This window comes from Strongylocentrotus purpuratus, unplaced genomic scaffold, assembly GCF_000002235.5.
Source record: "Strongylocentrotus purpuratus isolate Spur 01 unplaced genomic scaffold, Spur_5.0 spur5_scaffold_15, whole genome shotgun sequence".
NCBI lineage: Eukaryota > Metazoa > Echinodermata > Echinoidea > Camarodonta > Strongylocentrotidae > Strongylocentrotus > Strongylocentrotus purpuratus.
In genome coordinates, this window is record NW_022145600.1 from 15279667 (window position 1) to 15302970 (window position 23304).

Below are 23304 nucleotides of genomic sequence, written 5' to 3' on the forward strand. Positions count from 1 at the left end.
GTGTTTACCCGTACCCCAATTTGTCCCTCTCAAACCTAGCTGTGTGAAATGAGTGCTTGGCAAAGTTGGGACAAAAATATAACAGCAGAGCCCTCAGGAAGAGCAGTGTTAATATTGATGAGGCTACTACCCTGAAAAGACCATATAGAGATATAGGGTTTGTATGGGTCCTGGAATTGAAAGTGATGGAATTACAACATTTATGGCAATTCATTTGTTATTTTGTCATTATCTTCAGATGTGTAAAATGAATAAAATTCTTTCTTATTACCAGCACTTTGTTTCCATGTTTTCTTTCAAATCTCATCTGAGAATGAGTGACATGAACATGGTTTGCCAGAATGTGAGTGTGTGAATGAATGTATACGCAGTTGTGTGATTTACTGTGTGTCTATAAAATACACGAGGATTGATGTGTGCACTGTGTGCGACATGCGGGGTTGCCGAATGCGATTTGCAATTCCGTATTTTAGGGGGATCCCCTAAAAATACCCCCAAAAAAGTTGAGGTACAGTGCATCACAACAGGGGCAATTCATAGACAGGGCTAATTTTGTATGAATTTTGTATGAATCTTTTAAAATGTTTAAGTTACCATTACCAAGACTGTTTAAGCTTGAAAACAAAGATTAATCACTTGTGAGGACAAGCTGCCATTTTTCCAACTGTCGATCTACCTCAAGATATTTTGAGATAATCCCTTCCTGAGCACAAGTGCGCATGTACTGCTTGCTGGCCTGATATTTTACAGTGCCTGATATACAATATGGTGCAGTGCATGGTATGGTATTGGTATTGACGCTGAATTTGCACGATACGTTTGTACGGGCGTTATTTTCAGAGTAACTGTTACTTAAATTCAAAATGCCAGGAAACTGCCGGTTTCATGATGCTTCGTTAGATAATCCAACATACGGCGAGTGGCTTTTGAAAGTAAGTTCTCATCTAGGAACAGCTAGATGTAGTGTCTGCTAAGGCTGCGACGAGTACTCGAATACTGGGTATACTTGCACTGCTGACAACTACTCAAGTACAATTTCTCGTACTTGAATACACAGTAGCATTTATTTATTTTTTGCCAATTTTTTTGCCAATTTTTTTCTTCTCCACCTGGCAGTGTCGGCCGGCCGAAGCTCACCCGTGCACGAAAAAGCACCGGCAGGGTACGGTGAGTAAAATGTTTCCCAGCTCAAACATACACGGGATGTCACTGTCACTCATCACTCAGAAACTAGGACCAATCTAGCTGCCAATGTCCAGATTTCTGTTTGAACTTGGAGGATAATTTGTCTGTCATCTTTAGTTTTAAAAATAACATTGTAACTATTATTTGTGAGAAGTTCATTAGCACAAATCGACGCCTTCAATTGCAACTCCCAGTAAAATAGAGTGGGTTTTCGTAGCCGGACTATGAGGTGATTCCTACAACGTCGGCAAAAAAAGAAAGAAAAAAAAATATTTTAAAAAATTGTTAGAAAAAAAAAAAAAAGGCCGCCAAGTATTCGCCTGTAAGCCTGGGAGTGTACTCGCGCACCTCATTACGGTACACGGTTATGCACAGCCTTAGTGTCTGCCATGTGAACTTCAACCTTAGCAACATGGGCGAACAGCAGCACTTCGGAGCCAAATGAAAAGTGAGAAACACAAGACAAAACTCCGAAATAGAGGTAAGCTTGCATTTCTTTTGTAAATTTTGCTAATTTTCAACAAAATCACAAATCCACACAATCCAATTTTAAAACCATTCTCTGTGCTTTCTTCACAATTAATTGACACTGCCGTAACAAAGCTCACAGGTAATGGTATGAAGTTAGAGCTTTTATAGCACACGTTAGTTAGCACACCGCCCGTGGCCCCATGGCTAGGCTCTGCGCACAGGGATGGGTACGGGTAAGGGACTGATTGATAGTGACAGGGCACGTTAGCTCCGCACTGCCCGTGTCCCCGGCCGACAGCTGGGCTCCGCGGGCGGGTACGGCGCTGATAGTGACACGGCACGTTAGCTCCGCACTGCCCGTGTCCCCGGCCGACAGCTGGGCTCCGCGGGCGGGTACGGCGCTGATAGTGACAGGGCACGTTAGCTCCGCACTGCCCGTGTCCCGGCCGACAGCTAGGCTCCGTGGGCAGGTACGCGCTGATAGTGTCTTGGTGATTCTGTTAGTGATCCACAAACCGAGGCGTGAAGAAGGCAGTCCCTAATACGCTTTCCAATGACAATGTGTTTGAATGGTAATGACCTACACATGGGTGTACTGGGATGTTTGTCAGTAATTGGTTTGATTTGTACATTCATTTACCAGTTTATATAGTTACGCTGATTGGGCTAACACATTGATCACAATTACCAGTGTTAGTGTGTTGCCATGCTATTGGTAACAGCACTTGCATGTTAATAATATTTTTTTTATTGCAATCACACTAAGTTCTCTTTTCTGCCCTCTTTATCTTGTTCTGCAGACTCGACTGTTCTCACAATCAATAACTTCTTCAAGCAAAAAGTATGGAGTGGTTCATCAGTTCCTACCACACAATCTGCAGATGCAACAACAAGCACTAGTGCCCCATCAACCTCCAAAGTAAACATCCTGTTGCTGTTGCTACAAGAGCGGATACACTAAAAGCAGAAATTATGTGGTGCCTGAAGGTAGTTGATGACCATTTATCATTCCATTCCTGTCAGCACAATGACAGCCTATTTCAGAGGATGTTCCCTGATTCAGCAATTGCAAAAGAGTTCCAGTTATCAGAGACAAAATGCAGATACATGACTGTATTTGGTTTGGGGCCTGTTGTATGAAGGTATTAAGACATCCTCACATTATGCCATCCTATTTGATGAGAGTTTGAACCAGAAACTGCAGAAAAAGCAAATGGACACACTTCCAAAAATATGGCAACATGATGAGGTGCGCACATGCTACTTGACATCAGTCTTCATAGGACATGGCACCGCAGTGCATCTGAGAGAAGAACTGACCAAAGTCCTTCAGAAAGTGGGCATGGACATATTGCTGCAAATATCCAAGGTCAGTCCAAATGGTGAACTGGAGAATGTACGAGGACTTCAGTAGAGAGAATGAATCTAAACTTAACCAATCTGTGGAGAGCTTCCTGTCATCACTGTACTATCTCTTCACAGATACCCCTGCAAGAAGGGAGGACTTTCACAGCATTACAGGAGATGATGTCATGCCGCTAAGGTTCTGCAAGACCCGAAGGCTTGAGAATGTTCCTGGAGCTCTTGACATCTGGAACAATGTCATAAAGTATGTGCAGGCAGTCGAAGGGACAAGGTCTCTCACCCATGCAACAAATCATTTGATACTGTACAGAAGTGTAGCAAGATCGCCGTTTTTCCAGCAAGACTATAATATAAAGCTTCTTCCTTTCAGTTGCACAGTTGATGAACCCTAACCTCACAGACTACCTAACAGATGCTCCTATGCTGCCATTTATGGCATCAGATCTTACCAGAGTGCTTGATGCAGAGGTTTTTGAAGCTGGACAAGACCATCATCCATTCTGCTTAACACTTGATGCAGGGGAAGGTGAGCAACCAGGAAATTCACTTGCCTGTCGGCAAAGTCAATTTTGGTTTTTACACAGAGAAGAAGCTGAAGGCTCTGAAAGCAAAGAACATTATCAGTGAGCGAAAGGTTCTTAAATTTCGTCTCGAGGCAAGAACTTTCTTGTAGCCATGACAAGCAACATCACTGAAAGGTGCCCCCTCAAGTACTTACTTGTACAGAATCTTACATGCTTCATCCCAAGAACATGGCAAGTGACAAAGTGAGATCAGTTGAACAATTTAAAAAGGTCCTTTCTGTCCTACATGATTCTCACAGGTTTGATGACTCTTGTGATGACATTCTGAGACAATTTGGTGAGGCATGGGATGGGGCAGCTACAAACCCAGAAATGAGAGACTTTGATTACAAGAAGGAGAGAGTTGACACCGTGTTCTGCAATTTTCTGTCAAAGCAATCTAGCTATGCTGCTTTGTTCAAGGTAGTGCGCATGTGTTTGGCTCTGTCACATGGACAGGCATCCATCGAATGAGGATTTTCTATCAACAATCAAGTAGAGGAAGACAATCTGCAAGGTCACTCACTAGTCGCTAAAATGACAGCCATTTATGATCACATCAGATATGTAGGGGGGAGTCAGAATGTCATTCTTGACAAAGCCATAATGCTGGGGGCTGCAGCCGGCAGGCAAAAGTATCAAATCTATCTTGATGAAGTAAAGGAAAAGGCAAAAAAAGAAACGAAGAGGAAAGGGTTGCTGATGAACTAAATGACTTGAAATCAGAGAAGATCAGACTACATGCTGACATAAAGAGTCTTCAGGAATTTGCAGAGGAAGCAGAATCAACTGGACAGTTGACTTGCATATCAAAGTCAAACAGTTTGCGGCGATCTGCAAAAGAGAAGATTTCTAGGCTGCAAGAAATTGAGAAACAGATCGAGGAACAAATGAATTCTATCAAGAATTCATAATGTACATTTACAGTATGTATTTCTGTGAAATATATTTTGTGAGTAATACATCGAATTATGTCATATGTGTAAAATGCAACAGGGAACATGTGTTTTTTCACACTGAGGTAACTTCTTTGTAATTTCCTCAACTGATGATTATTATGTAGAAAAGAGCATGTGTGACTATATCTTTTCACCAAAGCAATTATACCACTTTTCCTCTTTCTTTATAATTGAGCTCTTCCAAAACTTAGAATTTGGGCCTTCTTATCATTAATATTGTACAACATTTTCATGGATATCACAGTGTTTATCCTCTACTCATGCATGAATGTTTTAGTGTGCAACATTAGCCAGTGGGAAAGTCATGGAAAGTCCTGGAATTCTTACTTGAAAAGTCATAGAATTGTATTGGGCAAAAAGTGTGGGAACCCTGCTCGGATAACATCCCGTTATAAAATGCTAAACAGCACCTTTTATAAGATGGTTAGAAGAATCCCTGCAATCTGATTGGTTAATTACTGTGTAGTTATTTTTACTGGATGCACACGATATCAACACGATATATGCGATATTGGAATCGATAACACCGATTTCCAGATTGTTTGCACTTTCTCTCTTCTCCACTAAGGAAAACAACCAAACCCAAAACAAGATGGCAAAATCGCGATTTGATTTTTCAGCTTCTGTAAGAAGAAGAATTATCTAAATTGTTGGATGATTTAGATGTAACTAGCATGAACATTTCAATTAAAGATTAAAGTATGGATTCTCAAAATTGGAAAAGTTTGCACAGATCAACTTAACATCAATTTGGGGGACATTTTTACGCCAGAATTGGACAAACTGTTCATCCAATAATCGTTCTAAACTAAGTTCTATGCTTCTGTACATAGACTGACAGTGAGTTGTAAACCTAGACTTTAGTACCTTCGCTGTGGCATACAACGCCAGTTAGGCCTGACTTTATTTTGTTAAGGTTTAGGCCTAAGTCATTCTACATTTGTTTTAATCCATTGCACTAACAGACAAATTATGCAAATTTAAAAATCATGCTTACCGGTAATTACCGGAAAGCATGGCTATGGCAAAGTCATGGGTCCGGTAATTACCGGAAAGCATGATTTTGCCATGCATCCGGTAAATCTGTAAAATAACAAAATTTTGTATTTTTGACAATTTTTGGGGACCCATCTTATAAAACAGATGATGCACAGGTTTAATTTGTGGGTCGGTGGAATTGTGTGCACGCGGTACTTTTGAATTTGGTCTAAAACCATTCAAAGGTACCTTGTGCACACAATCCCTACCGACGCACTCAAACCTGTGCATCATTTGTATACTATACCCCTACCCCCAGGCAAAACAAATACTGTATAATCTAGTGCGTAACACATTTGACCAACCTGTGAAGTGAAGACTGTGAACTTTGACCTGAGCCTGTGGTGGAAGTGGCCTGTCAGCATCCCAGACCAGATCAACAAGGTTTGATTGGATGGGTACAAGTGAGTGACCAGCGCCCTCTAGTGTGCTGGAAAATGTCTTCCAAGATTCTACGAGCATGGGAGATATCAACCAGATGGTAAGAAACATTTGTTTGAATTTTTTTTTAAACATTTTAGAATGTCTTTTTATTGGGCAAGTACAAGGAATTGGTCAGTTAGTGGCCCATATGTTACCCAGTCTACTAGAATATTGAACATTTTTAATTACAAAGGTATTAGTTTTCTTGATAATTAATCTGATCTAAGCTTTAATATGGCTAATAACTTGATATGATCATTGGCTGTAGTAAAATCTTTAACATAGTCAGTAGCATACTGGAAAAATAATAACCCAGACTTAGCCTATTATAATCATGTAAATACATTTTGTTTACAAGTGATATAGAAATTACCACCTTGTTGAATTTAATTCATGTAGCTAAAGCTTCCGTCGCAAGAAATACTATTCCCAAAACAAGAATGGAAGAATTCCAGATAATACCCAATATCATGATTATCACAGACAAAAAGATAATTTCTATACAAATCTAGGTGAAAATTTTCCAAATTGTATGCTTTTGCAGAGCTCTTGCACTCTAAGACACTGATCAATACATCAAGATATGCAAGATAACAATAGATGTACACTACATGTATGTGAATTCTAGTTCAATTTGAAATTAAATCAGTGATATATTTCTCTGGAATGCCAGTATTCAAGTCCCTGTAAAATAATGAGAGTTGTTTAAGAGTAGTTTCTTCGGATGTATTCAAACAAGTTCACATGAATGGCACACTAAAGTTTTTTAAGTATTGTGATGTGGAATAAACCGACTGTGTATAGGTGTACCAAATATAAAAACTTCTGAAATAGCCAAGGCCAACCATGATTCCCAACCTAAACTAACTTTATATGGACGATTCTATGCAATGTGTCCTGTACGACATATGTCCTGAAGCCACATAAACATAAACGACCCCTCAATAGGACCATTGAGTAATGGTGCTTTCAGGTATCTCTACCATTAGTCAGTTAAATCAAGGCATTTTCATTTGTGGAATTACGTTGTACAGGGCACATTGCACAACATTGCCCATATGCTGTGTGATGGGATTAAACCTACCCCATCTAAAAAGAAAGGGATCAACCCCAACTTTAGATCCTGCTGGCAAAACCTGTCATGATGAAAAGAGAAATGAATTATGATAACAAGATCAAATTAGATTTATATTGTGAAAACTATTCTTATGAATGAAAAGGAAGGAAACACATTTTTCCTGCATTGAGAAAAAGAAGGTTTAGCAAATACATGTAACGGTAAGCATATTAAAAGACAAAACGGGGTCAAACGGTTGTACGACACATGCTCCTGCACTAACCAAACTCTTAACTTCAACACTATACATATCCCTAACCCTACAATGTATACCTTTTGATTTTCATTTCATTCATTTTTCATTTCGTTTATTTTCATTTCCAACAAAATAAATAAAGTACATGGGATTGCATTGTACAAAGTCAAACAATGAAACTTAACAATATATTTGTAATTGGTCCACAGTGTACAACAGGCATATAAAACAGGTTGGTCATGGAGGGGACTGCTGAAAAGCTGGGCTTGTAGATTGCAGCCCCCTATAACTTACAGTTGCAAAAATAGTATATCAATAATAAAAGAACGCACAAATACATAAACCAAATAGACATAACATAGAAGGAGTGAAAGGGACAGGGAAAGAAGGGAGACAAAGAACGAGGGAGGGCAGGGCTCTTACCTATAACACACACAACACAACACAGGCTGACTGGAATACAGATGGCCAGTAAAAAATGAATCAAAATATCCAAATTGTATTTTATTGAGTTAAATAAATTTAAAGAGGGAGAGCTAACGCTTGATAACTACGCAAAAAAGACTTTTTTATTTTGAATTTAAAAGAATTTAAACTGGGGGCATTCTTGGTGCTAACATCAAGAATGGTCCATAGCTTCGGGCCTGCGTAAGTGAATATGGATTTAGCAAGTAAAGTTCTAGTTAATGGCAGACGAAATTCGTCAGATTGGCGCGTAGGGTATTTGTGTATAGTTTTATTTTTGATGAACATTAAATTGAAGGCTGAGGGTAGCGTATTATTATTTAACTGGTACATAAACTGTCCGAGGCTATAATGATATAAATCATTTATTTTCAACACATTATTTTCAACAAATAAAACGTCAGTATGAGATCTCCAGGAAGTGTTACAAATAACACGCATAGCTTTTTTTTTGTAGAAGTAGTATTCTATGAAGATAAGAATCGTGTGTATTACCCCAAACAACAATACCGTAATTTAAGTAGGGCAAAATTAATGTCGAGTAAAGCATTAGTAGGGAGGAGGTTGGCAGAAAAAAACTTAACCTTATTTACAATCCCTATATTGCGAGAAATTGTTCGGCAATGCTATCAATATGACATTTCCATGAGAGTTTATCGTCTATTATCAGACCCAAAAATTTCATTGAAGTGACGGCTTCTATGTCAGTATTACCTAGTTTAACATTGTGGTAAGTTACCTATAGAATTGCTGAAGAGCATACATTTTGTTTTTTGTAAATTTAATGACAACTTATTAGCTCTTATCCATTGTAACAATTTGTCTAATTCAATATTTAGTGTATTGACGAAAATATCAGGATCTATGTGAGAAGAGCACATTCAAATCATCTGCAAATAAGAGGAAGGAAAGGATATTAGAGGAATTTCGGATATCGTTTATATAGGTAATAAATAAAAGTGGGCCAAGTAGACTGCCCTGTGGAACACCACAATCTACATCTTGCATAGAAGAAAATTGGTCGTTAATACACACAAGAACCACTCCAAGGCCCTACCACAAATTCCGTAATTGTTCAATTTGTAAAGAAGTATTTTAAGATCGATGGTATCAAAGGCCTTGGAGAGGTTCAGGAAAACACCCACAGTATGCTTGTATTTTTCAATAGTTTCTGTAACTTTTTCAACAAGGGTAAGTAAAGCATGGGATGTACTATGTTTTTGGCGAAAGCCAAACTGAAAATGAGAAATTATGCTGGGCAATTCCACGGTAACGGAAGGACACTCAGACAAGATTTTTGAACTTCAGGTTCATACTAAAAGAACTGTTTTATTAGTATAAGATGTGAAACAGTACAGATATAATACCTATATAAGTGCCTTTAATTCTCCCCCAAAAAATTGTCATTATAGTTAAGTAGTTTAAGAATGTGCATATTAATTATCTCGGTAACGGAAGGACATAAAAATGGACATGGTTTTTCCAGTTAATTAGTGTTTATCCAAACTTTGTGAAGTTGATGAAGCTTTCCACTTGACTGAAACACATTTTGTTCCCCATAGTTTAATACATACTAATAAAACATTTCTTTTAGTATGAACCTGAAGTTCAAAAATCTTGTCTGAGTGTCCTTCCGTTACCGTGGAATTGCCCTGCTGTTTTTATTCAGAAAATTTAGAAGTCTTGTATATATTATTCTTTCCAGAATTTTTGAAAGAGCAGGCAAGAGAGAAATTGGTCTAAAATTACATATATTATCCCTTTCTCCTTTTTTGTAAACCGGTATAACCTTAGAAATCTTCATACAATCGGGAACAACACCGCTAGTCAAAGATATATTGAATATATGCCCCAGCGGATCGACAATGTAGTTTATGACGTTTTCAATGCCATCTTGTCCAGTACTCTTTTTATTTTTCAAGTTTTGAACTATATCTATTAATTCATTTCTATGTCCGGGGACAAAAAATAGTGAATTGGGATTTGGCTGGTCTATAAAGTCTAAAAATTTCTTTTGCGTTGGAGGAATTTCCTCTGCAAGGCTATGTCCTATTTGAGAGAAATATTGATTAAAGGTATCGGCTATCTGCACTGAATCGTGAATTTCTACGTTGTTATGTTATTTTTTCTATACGCGATTTATGGTTATGCTTATTTATGGCACTATTTATGATTTTCCATGTTTTACTAATATCATATTTGAATAGAATCAACCGATTTGTAAAATATTTTCGTTTTTCAATACGTAATATTTTTGAAAGTGCTATATTTACGGTGAGACTTTTCAGAACGCTGAATTTTGCTTGCGTAATATAAGTTGTTTTTTCGATTGATTAATCTTAAAATTGGTTTGGTTATAATCCATGGAAGTCTGGGACTCTTTTTATAATTAGAACATTTGTTCACTAATGGATGAAATAAAGCCCAGACCAATTGTTGGGTCATTGGTTCAAAGGGCCAATGGGGGCAGAAGCTCCAACATTTTAATTGTCCAAGATATTTTTGTGAAACAAATAACTCTAGAGAGTATTGCACATCTTATGATACTGAAAGACTCACACAAGAAAAAAATAGTCTGAAATGATTGTTGACTTGAGCTGCACTTTTTTTCTTTCTTTTTTTTTCTTTAAAGTGACAAAATATCAAATATTTCATACCCAATTTGGAAATTTTCCATAACAAAAATACATACATGTAGCAATGTCTTCCCCTAAAAAAAAAAAAAATATATCACTGTTTCATGAATCACTGTTAGAAAGTTTTGGAATAAGTTTACCAAATCAATATTTAAATACAATGTACACAGAGAATATGCATTCTGACATAAATCTCTCAAAACTGTTTTAGATTTAAGGAGACATTATAAAAATACAGTGTCTATGGTTGACACAATCTGACGACAAACGATTAATGTTTTAAAAGAAGAAAAAAATGACCTATGAATTCATACATTGAGAATCTGTGTTAAATCCAAATATCTAAAAAAAAAACATCAATATGGGTCAAATGACTTGAAATAATGTTAAAGGGGAAGTCCACCCTGAAATTAAGTTAGTTTTAATAGGAGTAGAAAAATGAGAGAAACAAGTCAGTGAAAGTTTGAGCAAATTCCGATTAAAAATAAGGAAGTTAGGATTTTTGAAGTTGTGCTGAAGCCTCTTGCCCGAAAAAGTAATTTTCTGGTTTCACAATTCGGCTAGTGAGCGAAGCGAGCGAGCAAAAATTTGAGGATAATATGTATTTTGTGAAAGTGTTATTTATCACCAAAATAAACGAGAAAAGATGTAACAAATTCATATTCAGGCAATTCGCTGTCCCCTCCCCCCCCCCCCATTACGCGCGAAGCGCAGAAGCTTTAATGTTCATGAAATTATAAGGGGAAGAAGAGGATTCGTTGTACCGTTCTCGGATGTTAATCATTGTCTGAATTCAGTTTCCATACCCCCTCCCGCGCGAAGCGCGGAAGCTTTGACATTTCATTAAATTATTAGAGAAAGAAGACGATTCGTTGTACCGTTCTCAGTTGTAAATCATTGTCTGAATTCAGTTTCCATACCCCCTCCCGCGCGAAGCGCGGAAGCTTTGACGTTTCATTAAATCATTAGAGAAAGAGTACCGTTCTCGACTCTTAATCCTTGTCTGAATTGAGTCCTCCCTTCCCTCTCCCGCGCGAAGCGCGGAAGCTTTGACATTTCATTAAATTACTAGAGAAAGAAGACGATTCGTTGTACCGTTCTCGGTTGTAAATCATTGTCTGAATTCAGTTTCCATACCCCCTCCCGCGAGAAGCGCGGAAGCTTTGACGTTTCATTAAATCATTAGAGAAAGAGTACCGTTCTCGACTCTTAATCCTTGTCTGAATTGAGTCCTCCCTTCCCTCTCCCGCGCAAAGCGCGGAAGCTTTGACGTTTCATTAAATCATTACAGAAGAGTACCGTTCTCGACTCTTAATCCTTGTCTGAATTGAGTTCCCCCCTCTCCCGCGTGAAGCGCAAAAGCTTAACGTTTCATTAAATTATTAGAGAAAGAAAGAAGACGATTCGTTGTACCGTTCTCGATTCTTAATCATTGTCTGAATTCAGTTTCCATACCCCCCCCCCTCCCGCGCGAAGCGCGGAAGCTTTGACGTTTCATTAAATCATTAGAGAAAGAGTACCGTTCTCGACTCTTAATCCTTGTCTGAATTGAGTTCCCCCCCTCTCTCTCGCGCGAAGCGCAGAAGCTTTGACGTTTCATTAAATTATTAGAGAAAGACGACGATTCGTTGTTCCGTTCTCGGTTCTTAATCATTGTCTGAATTCAGTTTCCCCCCTCCGCGCAAAGCGCGGAAGCTTTGACGTTTCATTGAATTATTAGAGAAAGAAGATGATTTGTTGTACCATTCTCGACTCTTATTCTTTGTATGAATTCAGTTTTCCCCCTCCCGCGCAAAGCGCGGAAGCTTTGACCTTTCATAGTTTAATGAAATTATTAGAGAAAGAAGATAATTCGTTGTTCCATTCTTGACCCTCAATCCTTCTCTGAATTCAGATTACCCCCTCCAGCGCAAAGCGCAGAAGCTTAACGTTTCATTAAATTATTAGAGCAAGAAGACAATTCGTTGTACCGTTCTCGATTCTTAATCCTTGTCTGAATTTAGTTTCCCCCCTTTGCGCGAAGCGCGGAAGCTTTGACGTTTCATTGAATTATTAGAGAAAGAAGATGATTCGTTGTTTAATTCTCGACTCTAAATCCTTGTCTGAATTCAGTTTTCCTCCTCCCGCGCGTAGCGCGTAAGCTTCTGACGCTTCATTAAATTATGAGAGAAAGAAGATGATTCGTTGTCTCATTCTCGATTCTTAATCCTTAGTTTTGTGTTATCGGGCGAGGGCCGGAGCGGAGCGACCAAGCGAGATTTTGCAATGTAGAATGCTGAAATTATGCATTCTAAAAAATCCTTTAGTCCAATATGTACGTTCTTTCCGCTACATGTCTATTTCTTTCTAGCTATATATCTAAATTTCCGGGGGACGTGTCTCTCTATCGGGCCCAGGATCGCCGCCGCTATCCATTATCACTACCTACATTAGTTCAAATAAAAGCACAAGCGAGTTGGTATGAGCTGAATCCAAATGAAGGGCAAAAGAAGAGTTGTGAAGCGGCCCTACCGTTAATTTAAAATTTGACTGTTTAGTATATAGCTTCTATTTGAAAGACATCCAAAACATTGTGCCCTTTTCAATTTTTTTCAAAAAGCAGGAGCTGTTTGTAACGTTTAACTTTGAATCCGTGGCTCGAGATTTTATGCGGCCGGCCTGGCCCCCTCTATTCAATAACGTTTCCTAAGCCTTCTGGAATGACCCCAAATCTCCCGATTACAGTTTTTCCCTTATTCGTCGTTACTGTCACCTAGCGCCATTTCCTTGTCTTTCCCCCTTTCTCACCCGACATTTCTCTTCCCCTTCCCATCCCCCACCCACTCAGTGTTATCTAGGGTATGCGCATGTATGTTCCCTCTCTTAGTTTGAAAGCACCCCTTTATCTTCGGTGTGTAGAGTCAGTGCGGGCCGTATTTGTGTGTATTACAGGCCGGACTTTGTTGCATGAAAAGTAACCCTTTATCGGAAATTTTGGGAACACAAAATCTGTCCCTCCGACCCCGGAGTGGGAGTGAGGTGGGGGGGGGGGATCTTCTTCTTTTTTTCTTTCTCTCTCTCTCTCTCTCTCTCTTCTTTCTTTTCTCTTCTCTTTTCTTTTCTCTTCTCCTTTCTTTTCTCTTCTCCTTTTTTTCTTCTCTTCTCCTTTCTTTTTTTCCTCTTTTTTTTGCGCCGCCAATAGGGGGGGCCGCGGCCGTTTCGGCCCCCCCCCCCCTGGATCCGCCACTGCATGATCAATACAATCTGAATCTTACATTCTTTTCTTCTTTTTATCTTAAAATTCAACACGATTGCAAATTTTGAAATTTTAGTCTTTTTCTGTCCTTTTTCATGTGAAGCAACAAGTGCAAATCAAAATAATAAATAAGTGCACTAATTAGTTCACACAATAGACCCGTTCGTAGTTAGCATATAGTTCAGATGACCCCAAATATCCACAGATATTTTTAACATACAGGGTAGATAAATCCCACTTTGTGCCTTTTGGAATAATTCTTGTTTGAACTCTTTAAAAGATTACCTGTGTTCAATAGCATGTATCACAAGTGCATGCATGATGATTACATACTAACTTTCGTGGGCATGTATCCAGTATTAGTCTCAGTGGATTTTACAATTTGGTACAAGTGATTGTATCTATGAACTGGTCTATTGACATGCAACTAATAAATTTGATGGAAAACCACATGACAAAATGGTTGAAAAATGTTCTTCTTTCTTTTTCTGTCTAAACATTTTTTTTTAAACTGACAAAAATTTCTGATCTTTACTGACAAATTCTATGAAATGTCCAAAAGTTTCATAATACCATAAATCTTTCACAAATCAAGAATTCCCTCAATAAAATATTGTCACAACCAATGTGGCGATGCAAGGTAAAATGGAGAAATGTTCAAATCAGCATGTCTTTCAATTATCTATCAATTTTGCAAACATTAGTTCTCCAAAGTCTGTATAGTTTGTAACCCTGAAACTACAGCTTAATCTCTTTTTATGGTGATAGGCTTAAAGCTAAAGGTACATGTAAAGACCAGTTTTGGAAACCCCTCCATTTCAAAAATGAAATGGAAGTTATTATTACCAATCATGTGAAAGATTTTTAAATGCTCTATATCGTCTCAGTATACGTTTCAGGCCATTTTGAGCATTTCTATAAAAATATTTAAAAACGCACACGCGCAGACGTCATGGCCGTACGCAACATAGAATCACCTTTTCTTTTCTTTCGTGATATTCCCCATTTTTTCCAAACAATTTGATACCATGTTTATCCCTTGATGACCATTAATAATGTAATGAGCATCTGTTCAAGATAAATGTCAGTGCGCGCGAACTCTTGTATTATACATATCATATATGGGCAAAGGCATGCCTATAACAAATCCATTATAGCTCTTTAGGATGCTCAGAGACCCCCCATTTTTTAAAATATTTGAATAGAGGATCAGACAGAAATATGATTTCATGTCTCATTTGGCCATGAAGTATATCATGACATCATAATGGCCTTGGAACTCAAAATACAAATTTGCATATTTTGATGTTGGCATATTTATAGAAAATTGATTGTATCTCTGTAAATATTGATCAATTTTTTTTTCAAATGTTGATATGCTGTAGCTGGGACAATTCTTAATTAGATCAACGTCCACTTGATTTAATAACAGACCACCTAATTCGTTCCAATGATGAATTCAATTTCTCGTTGCTGTTCATGTTGTACATCTACATCACTATCAAGGATTGCACCACGTTAAGGATGAGGGACTTTTGGTGCAAACTGCCTTGTTGAATCATCAGGAGTAGATTTGTTTGTTGATGGTCGTGATTTTGATGAGAGTTTCGACTGCAATGCCACTAGTGGTTGGGTTACTGTGTGCTTGAGTAGGTGATTCTACTTGATTTCTACTGGACATCTAGATAATGCATCCGCAATTCTCTGTGATTGTCCTTTCTTGTGAGTAATAATACTCCTGACGACGGATAGTCAACCTGTTGGAAACGTGCATCATTTGTTTTATACATTTAGAGTCTCCTAGATCCTTGTTATTTGATGTAAAAAGAATTCATTCAAGATTGTTTTGTGACAGTATGGCTGACGTATAAATCTCAAGTTTAAAAAGGCTTAATTTAGTGCGCACACATAGATATAGTAAGTGTACTTACCTCTATAGAGTACCGAAGCTGTGACATCATAAAAATCTATTCTTGGATTTTCTCAATTTTTTCTTCATTTTCTGAAAAAGCATCAAAAATAATGTCCAAACGTCGAAAACCAGTTGAAAATGTATTGGCTGAGATATGACTATCTGAATGAAAAGAATTTCCTATAGGAGCTCAGTGTTATATTGCTCTGGTTCATTACATTAGGAGCCAGAGCAATATAACACTGATCTTTTTATTCAGATGGTCATCTCTCAGCCAATACGTAACATTTTCAACTGGTTTTCGAAATTTGGACAGTATTTTAAATGCTCTTTCGGAAAATGAAGAAAAAATTCAGAAATTCTAAAAATGGATTTTTTTTTTATGACGTCACACTTCACCACTCTATACCCATTTACGCATAGTGCTGCGCAACAATAGGCCCATGCACACACAGTATTAAGCGCTCTAAGTACTGGAAATTATTGCACGCTTTTTCATGAAATAACGTTCAATAGTCTCAGTAAATGAATCACACGTGAATGCGCATTGCCAATCATTTGATTTAGATCTAGGAGTGAGTTGTATAATTCTCCTTAGAACTATAAGCTAAGAAAGATAACCAACAGTCTTCTTCAAGACTCTCCAATCCTCCTCCTAGTCACACGGTGCAACCGCAAGCCTACTGTATAATAATAATAATAGCTCACATCTATAATGCACCTAGTAAGCAGCGCTCAAAATACACGGGGGCGGTGGGCGATTCGCCCCCGTGAGCTCCATAATCGTCCCCGTCAGGTTGCTCACGGGGGCGATTGCAAAATTCAAAATCGCCCCCGTGGAATTATAAAATAAAGATTATCTTTTCTGATATAACTTTAACACAATATTGGGTATCAATTTTCAAACCTTAAACCAATGAAATGGAACTTAAATGGCGCTAATTGCTCTTTCATATCTATGAGTATTACCGATACAAACAACGGAAGCTTGCAGTGCCGCCGTCAGCAGAAGATACAATGCACCGGTAGTACCGGTGTGCACGCTGACGCCCAATATCTGCTGGAGCTGGAGACGATCGCACATGGACTGAAACATGTAGAAGTTTTTCGTTGTGAAAAGTGTGAATCCTCTGAAATCTGGTTATTCTAAAAGACCAGCAAATAATGTAACTCGACCTGTAAATAAATATTGAGAAGAAGATCACCAAAGATTTTGCAGGGGCGGATCTAGGCTGTTTAGGGGGTTTAATCCCCCCCCCCCTCCCCCCTTGGGCTGCCAAGTGAAAATGTGATGTGCATAGAAAAATGCTATCATGTGTCCAGACCTACACAGTATTAGTAGATGTCAGTAGGTGCCAGGATAACGGGGGTTTAAAACAGCACCAAAAAAAATTGCCTCGCCGCTTTGCGGCTCGTGGACGACGCTTCGCGTGTTAGTAGATGCCAGGAAAACATCACTTACGGGGTTCAAAATAGCAACAACAAAAAAATCGCCTCGCCGCTACGCGGCTCGTGGACGATGCTCCACATCGTATTTGGGTTACCCCCAGACCCCCCTAGCAAAAAGCTAAATCCGCTTCTGTGTTTTGGAAGGATACGGGAAGGACTAAAAGTAAAGAAAGAATGTAAATAAGGTTGCTCCGAATAATGAGGAGGACATTATGTGCAGAACGGGAAGAAATGGAGAGAATGTCATCACGGGGATAAAAGTCAATGACAGCTATATGTAACAAGTAAATTTCTAAGAGGGAAAATGCCGACTTAATTATGATAATGATAAAATACCAAGGAATTTAGGAGTTTCATGGGTACCAATTCAATGGAAATTTGAATTAAAATAAGAGCCCCCGTCAGCACTAAAAGAGCCCCGTAAGAAGGCTCACGGTGGCTCTTTTTTTTTTGGAAGAGCCCCCGTGGACCAAAAATTAATTTGAGCCCTGCTAGTAAGACTGTGCATAACCATGTAATGAGGTACTCAAGTACACACCCAGACTTACAGGCGAAGACTCGAATACTCAGCGGCCATATTTTTTAATATTTTTTTTAAATAATTTGTTTTAAATTTTGTATTTTATTTATTTATTTTTATTATTTTTTTAATATTTTTTTTGCCGACGCTGTAGGAAACACCCCATAGTCCGGCTACGAAAACCCACGCTACTTTACTAAGAGTTGCAATTGAAGGCGCCGCTATATGTGCTTGTTAACTTTTCACAACTAATAGAACAATGTTGTTTTTAAAACTAAAGATGACAGACAAAATTGGACATTGGCAGCTAGTTTGGTCCTAGTTTCTGAGTGGTGAGTTGACTGTGACACACCCGTGTATGATTGAGCTGGGAAATTTTTTTACCCACGGTACCCTGCCGGTGCTTTTCCGGACATGGGTGAGCTTCGACCGGCTGGCACAGTGCCAGGTGGAGGAGAAAAAGAAAAAAAACGGCAACAGTGCGAGTATTTGAGTACTCATCGCAGCCTTAGCGCCTAATACTTTGTTTCTATTAATACCCCGGTCATCGGATTCAGGCTTACCCGCAACACAATGCAACCACATTTTCCACTCGCTAGGGAGCATTCCAGCCAGTCGCCATTTTATAAGCACCACTTGCTAATCCAATCACATTAACTTTCGCATCCTACCAGGTACCCATTTTAAGGCTCAACATGTAGGAACTGAGCTCCAATATCAATCGTGTTCTCTTACTAGTTGCATCGTCTTTAAAGGGATAGTTGAGTTCTGTTTTCAGACCACAAATGCCTTCAGAGTGCATGGTTATTGCCCTTATTGTTATCTATAACATTTCTAGTGCCCTTTTAGAACCTAAAACTGCTATGAAGGGAATTTTAGACCCCAAAATGTGTGAAATTTGGCCAATACGATCATACCAATTCAGCTCCACTTTCAAAAAAATATGGTGACCATTAATTGATTATTTAATTAAAAATAACAATACATGGACCGGCTGGTTGTGCGTAATATAAGCAACACGAAAATGCCAACAAAAAAGCCAACATCAGCATTGGCTGAAATACGACGTAAAAGGCGTTATTTCGTGTTTTTTTCAAATTTTTCAAAATATCTAATATTTGTGGTGGTACACAAGTATTAAGCAGGGCTCTCACTTAGCCGAGTTGGAACCTCGAGTTGTGGCGAGCTGGCGCGATCTTATGGAAAGCCGTTTTGTTATTAATTGATATCAAGAAATCAATTCTTGATATCAAGAAATAATTCAACGTTGTAAAGCAATGGTGATTCTTGATATCAAGAATTCAATTTCGTGATTTCAGGAATTTGATTTCGTGATATCAAGAATTGAATTCTTGATATCAAGAAACATGTTTTAATGATAAAACTGCTTGCCCACAACTCGAGGCTCCAACTCGGCTAAGTGGGAGCCCTGCTTAAGAAATCGTTATATTTCAGCCGTCTCTGAAGATTTTGATCAAACAAGGATGATTTTGTCATTTAAATATTGTTCTTTCAAATTTGACACTCAGTTTTTCATTATCTCACAAAATAATATTTTGTGTAGCGCCCTCTGCAACAGAACTCAACTATCCCTTTAATTGGGAACTTCTTGAGAGCCGGAAGAGGTTTGTGGTCCATCAGGAAAGTGAAGTGTTTGTGTCTTAGATAATGACGAAAATGGCGAAACAACTGTAACAACTGCCTAGAAATCTTGATCCTAGGTAGACCATTTCTTCTGCGTAGTGCTGAGAGATTGGCTGAAGTAGGAGATTACACGTTCCTTGCCATCCTGAGTCTGTTAGAGGACAGCACCAACTGCATGAAGGGAAGCATCCGTAGATAGGATGAATTCCTTTCCAAAGTCTGAATAGGCGAGTAGAGGGGGATTGGTTAAAGATTCTTTCAGATGTTGAAAGGCCATTTCACACTCTGCTTTCCATACAAACTGTTGACCTTTTTGTGCAAGGGTCGTCAAAGGAGTTGCAATCTTGGAAAAATTGGTAGAACGATGCCAGGTCAAGGAAGGATCAGACATCAATTGGTGTCCTCAGCTTTTTCTACGTTGTTTGGGTCCGGTTTAACTCCTTCAGTGTTGATTATGTGGCCAAGATATGTGACTTCTTTCCTGAAAAAGCAACACTTTGAGGCCCGAATTCACAAAGGAGGTTTGTCGACAAACCGAGGTTTATGTACATCATATGAGGCGTTTTGACGAGTTTTTTACAAACCTGGTTTGTAAAAACGCGTCAAAACACATCAATAGAGGCACGAAAACCAAGGTTTGTCGACCAACCTCCTTTGTGAATTCGGGCCTGAAGGTTTGAGTTTGAGACCAGCGTCTCTGAATCGTTGCAATACTTCTTGGAGGTTCTTGCAATGACTAGTCCGCATGCCAGGACAGTGAACTGGTAAAGCTCTGTGCCTGTGGTAAAAGCAGTCTTCTCTGTATCTTGGTGGTCATGCTTGACCTGCCAATATCCACTTGATAAGTTCATGATGCTGAAATATGCTGATGAAGAAAGGGAGTCAATTGAATCATGTTGGCGTGGAATAGGGTGAGAGTCTAAAACAGTTACTGCATTGAGTTTTCTGTAATCCATGCAAAATCGGTATGTGTTGTCTTTCTTCTTCACCATGACGATTGGGCTCGCCCATGGGCTGTAGCCCTCTTCAATGATGCCTCTTTGCAGGAGTTCGTCCACTTGCTCCTGAATTTCCACTCTCATTGCTGGTGAAGTTAGGTAAGCCCTCTGTCGTATCGGAGCATCTGTGGTGGTGTCAATGTGGTGATGAATAATGTCAGTCTGCCCAATATATTGAGATGTCATGGTGAAAATATCACTGTAGGTCTGAGGAAGTTGTTCTGCTTTCTCGTACTCTGTTCTCGTGAGTTCTGAAGAAGGGAGAACACCGGCAACTGGCGACTTGTCCGTCGCTTGTGGATTAGCGTCAGTGGTTACGCTCATGATCTTGTATTCCTCTTCAGTATCCCCAGTAATGGAGAAGAATTGACAAGGCAGGTGTCTGCAGGTACATCAACTGCATCGTCAGAGGGATTAATGAGGCGTACCAGAATAAGACCACCTTGAGGCTTGAACAGAGACCTGGCACCAATAACAAGAATGTGATCTTGCAATGTTGGTTCAAAGTAGCCATCGTAGTCTCTTGGCATGATGTCGAACTGTGGCGAAGGCGATCTACGCAGCTAGGGGGAATCTGAACATTTTCTTTTTTCGTTTCAGCGGGGCTTGGTATTGCTGACGATCATTGAAAGGATTAATAGTTCCAGGCATGTTGAACGATGTTGACGATATGGAGGCATTGTGGCTGTCAGTGTCAAAGTCCATTCCAAGGACCACTGAACTTGTGATGTTGCGTGCAACAAAGAACTTGTGTTGCGTAGCCTTGTTCCCTAAGTGCATCAATGGTAAGATTGTCTCAATGTTGTCTACCAGCTAAGCTGTGATAGTAGATGCTATGGATGTTAACTTATCCAACGGCTCCTTTGAGATGCTGGGAAAGATGACACAAATTCGGCACAAATTTGGCCAGGTAGGCTCATCATTATCAGGTCACCATATCCCAGCCAAAAATTAACTACAATAAGCCCTAATGCTACAGTCACACGGCCATGTTACGGACCTGCGGATGCTTACGTATATTTCATCCGCAGCAAAATTTTGAGATTTTCAAAATTCCGCTGCGGATCTGGGTATGTCTGCGGATCCTGCGGATTGAATTACGGATGGATACGGATGCTTACGGATGATACGGATCCTTGCGGATGCTTACGGACTTTTATCCGTAAGCATCCGCAGCTACCGTAAGTGGCCGTGTGACTGTGCCATAACCTAAATACATTCATACATAAAATAAAAAAAACATCTGGCTGGACGTGCCGTTTATCTACAGTTTAAGGGATAGGGCCAGGTATGCTCATCATTCACAAGTCACCATCTCCCAGCCAAAAATTAACTACAATAAGCCCTAACCTACATACATACAATAAAAAAGAGCATCTTCCAGCCAAAAATTAACTAAAATAAGCCCTAATCTACATACAGGTACAAACATTTAAAAATTAAGAAATAAAACGGTTGTCTGGGCCTGGTTGGCTCTTCACTCACAAGCCACAATCTCCCAACTAGGAATTAACATCAATAAGCCCTAACCTACATACACTGTACATACAAAAAAAAAAGAGCATCTGACTAAACATGCCGTTCACCTACAGTTTAAGGGGCGGGACCCGGTAGGCTCATCATTTACAGGTCACCATCTCCCTGCCAAAATTAACTACAATAAGCCCTAGTCTACAGTACATACATGTGTACATACAATAAAAAAGAGCATTTGACTGGGCGTGCCGTTCACCTGCGGTTTAAGGGGCACGGCCTGGTAGGCTCATCATTCACAGGTCACCATCTCCAAACCAAAACTCAACTACATCATCATCATCATCGTTTAGAGTCCATTTGTCCCACTTTGTGTGGTTGGACATTTCATTTCTTTAATGGCCGCCTTCCAAGCTTTCCTGTCTGTGGGATCCACACGACCGACACCCGATGTTTTGGCATCCTCTTCGATGGCTTCCCTCCAAGTGTTGCTGGGTCTCCCACGAGGTCTTCTTCCGGTGACCGGGAAGTTTAGAGCCCTCTGGAGCCAGTGTGTTGCCTTTCTTCTTGCCACATGTCCAAACCATCTAAGTCTATTCATCCTAATAACCTGTGCCACCCCCATCAATCCCATTGATTGGAGGAGGACTTTGTTCTTCTTTCTCTCGTGAAGTGATACCCTGCGCATCCACCTCACCATCCTCATCTCAGCTTTCTCCATTCGCTGTTCACTGGATGATTTCTTTGCCCATGTTTCGCTCCCATACGTCATGCATTTTCTAACACAGGCATCATACACCTTCCCTTTCACTCTTAACAGGGTCGCCCTTGAGGTGAGGAAAGGAAAGAGTTCACGAAACTTTTTCGAAACACTTTGGATTCTTGCAGTCACAGTACAATAACTACGATAACTACAATAAGTCCTAACCTACATACATAAAATAAAAAAAGAGCATCTGGCTGGGCGTGCCGTTCACCTACAATTTAAGGGGCAGGCCCGGTAGGCTCATCATTCACAGGTCACCATCTCCCAGCCAAAAATTAACTAAAATAAGCCCTAACCTACATACATACAATAAAAAAGAGCATCTGACTGGACGTGCCATTCACCTACAATTTAAGGGGCAGGCCCGGTAGGCTCATCATTCACGGGTCACCATCTCCCAGCCAAAAATTAACTAAAATAAGCCCTAAACTACATACATACAATAAAAAAAGAGCATCTAACTGGGCGTGCAGTTCACCTACAATTTAAGGGGCAGGCCTGGTAGGCTAATCATTCACAGGTCACCATCTCTCAGCCAAAAATTAACTAAAATAAGCCCTACACTACATACATACAATAAAAAAAGAGCATCTAACTGGGTGTGCCGTTCACCTACAATTTAAGGGGCAGGCCCGGTAGGCTCATCATTCACAGGTCACCATCTCCCAGCCAAAAATTAACTACAATGCATGTACATGTAGGCCCTAACCTAAATACATTCATACATTAAAAAAAAAAAGAGCATTTGACTGGGTGTGCCGTTCACCTACAATTTAAGGGGCAGGCCCGGTAGGCTCATCATTCACAGGTCACCATCTCCCAGCCAAAAACTAACTAAAATAAGCCCTTACCTAAATACATTCATACATACTATAAAAAAGAGCATCTA

At 39.5% G+C, this 23304-nt stretch overlaps 1 protein-coding gene across 1 annotated transcript in view; it reads right to left on the reverse strand.

Moving 5' to 3' along the window:
- LOC581095 (xaa-Pro aminopeptidase 1) overlaps positions 1-23304 on the reverse strand; it is a 59330-nt gene that overhangs the window by 19751 nt on the left and 16275 nt on the right. Inside the window, 2 exon segments of the mRNA XM_030985965.1 lie at positions 5887-6033; positions 7089-7140. Coding sequence (XP_030841825.1) covers positions 5887-6033; positions 7089-7140 — 199 coding nt within the window.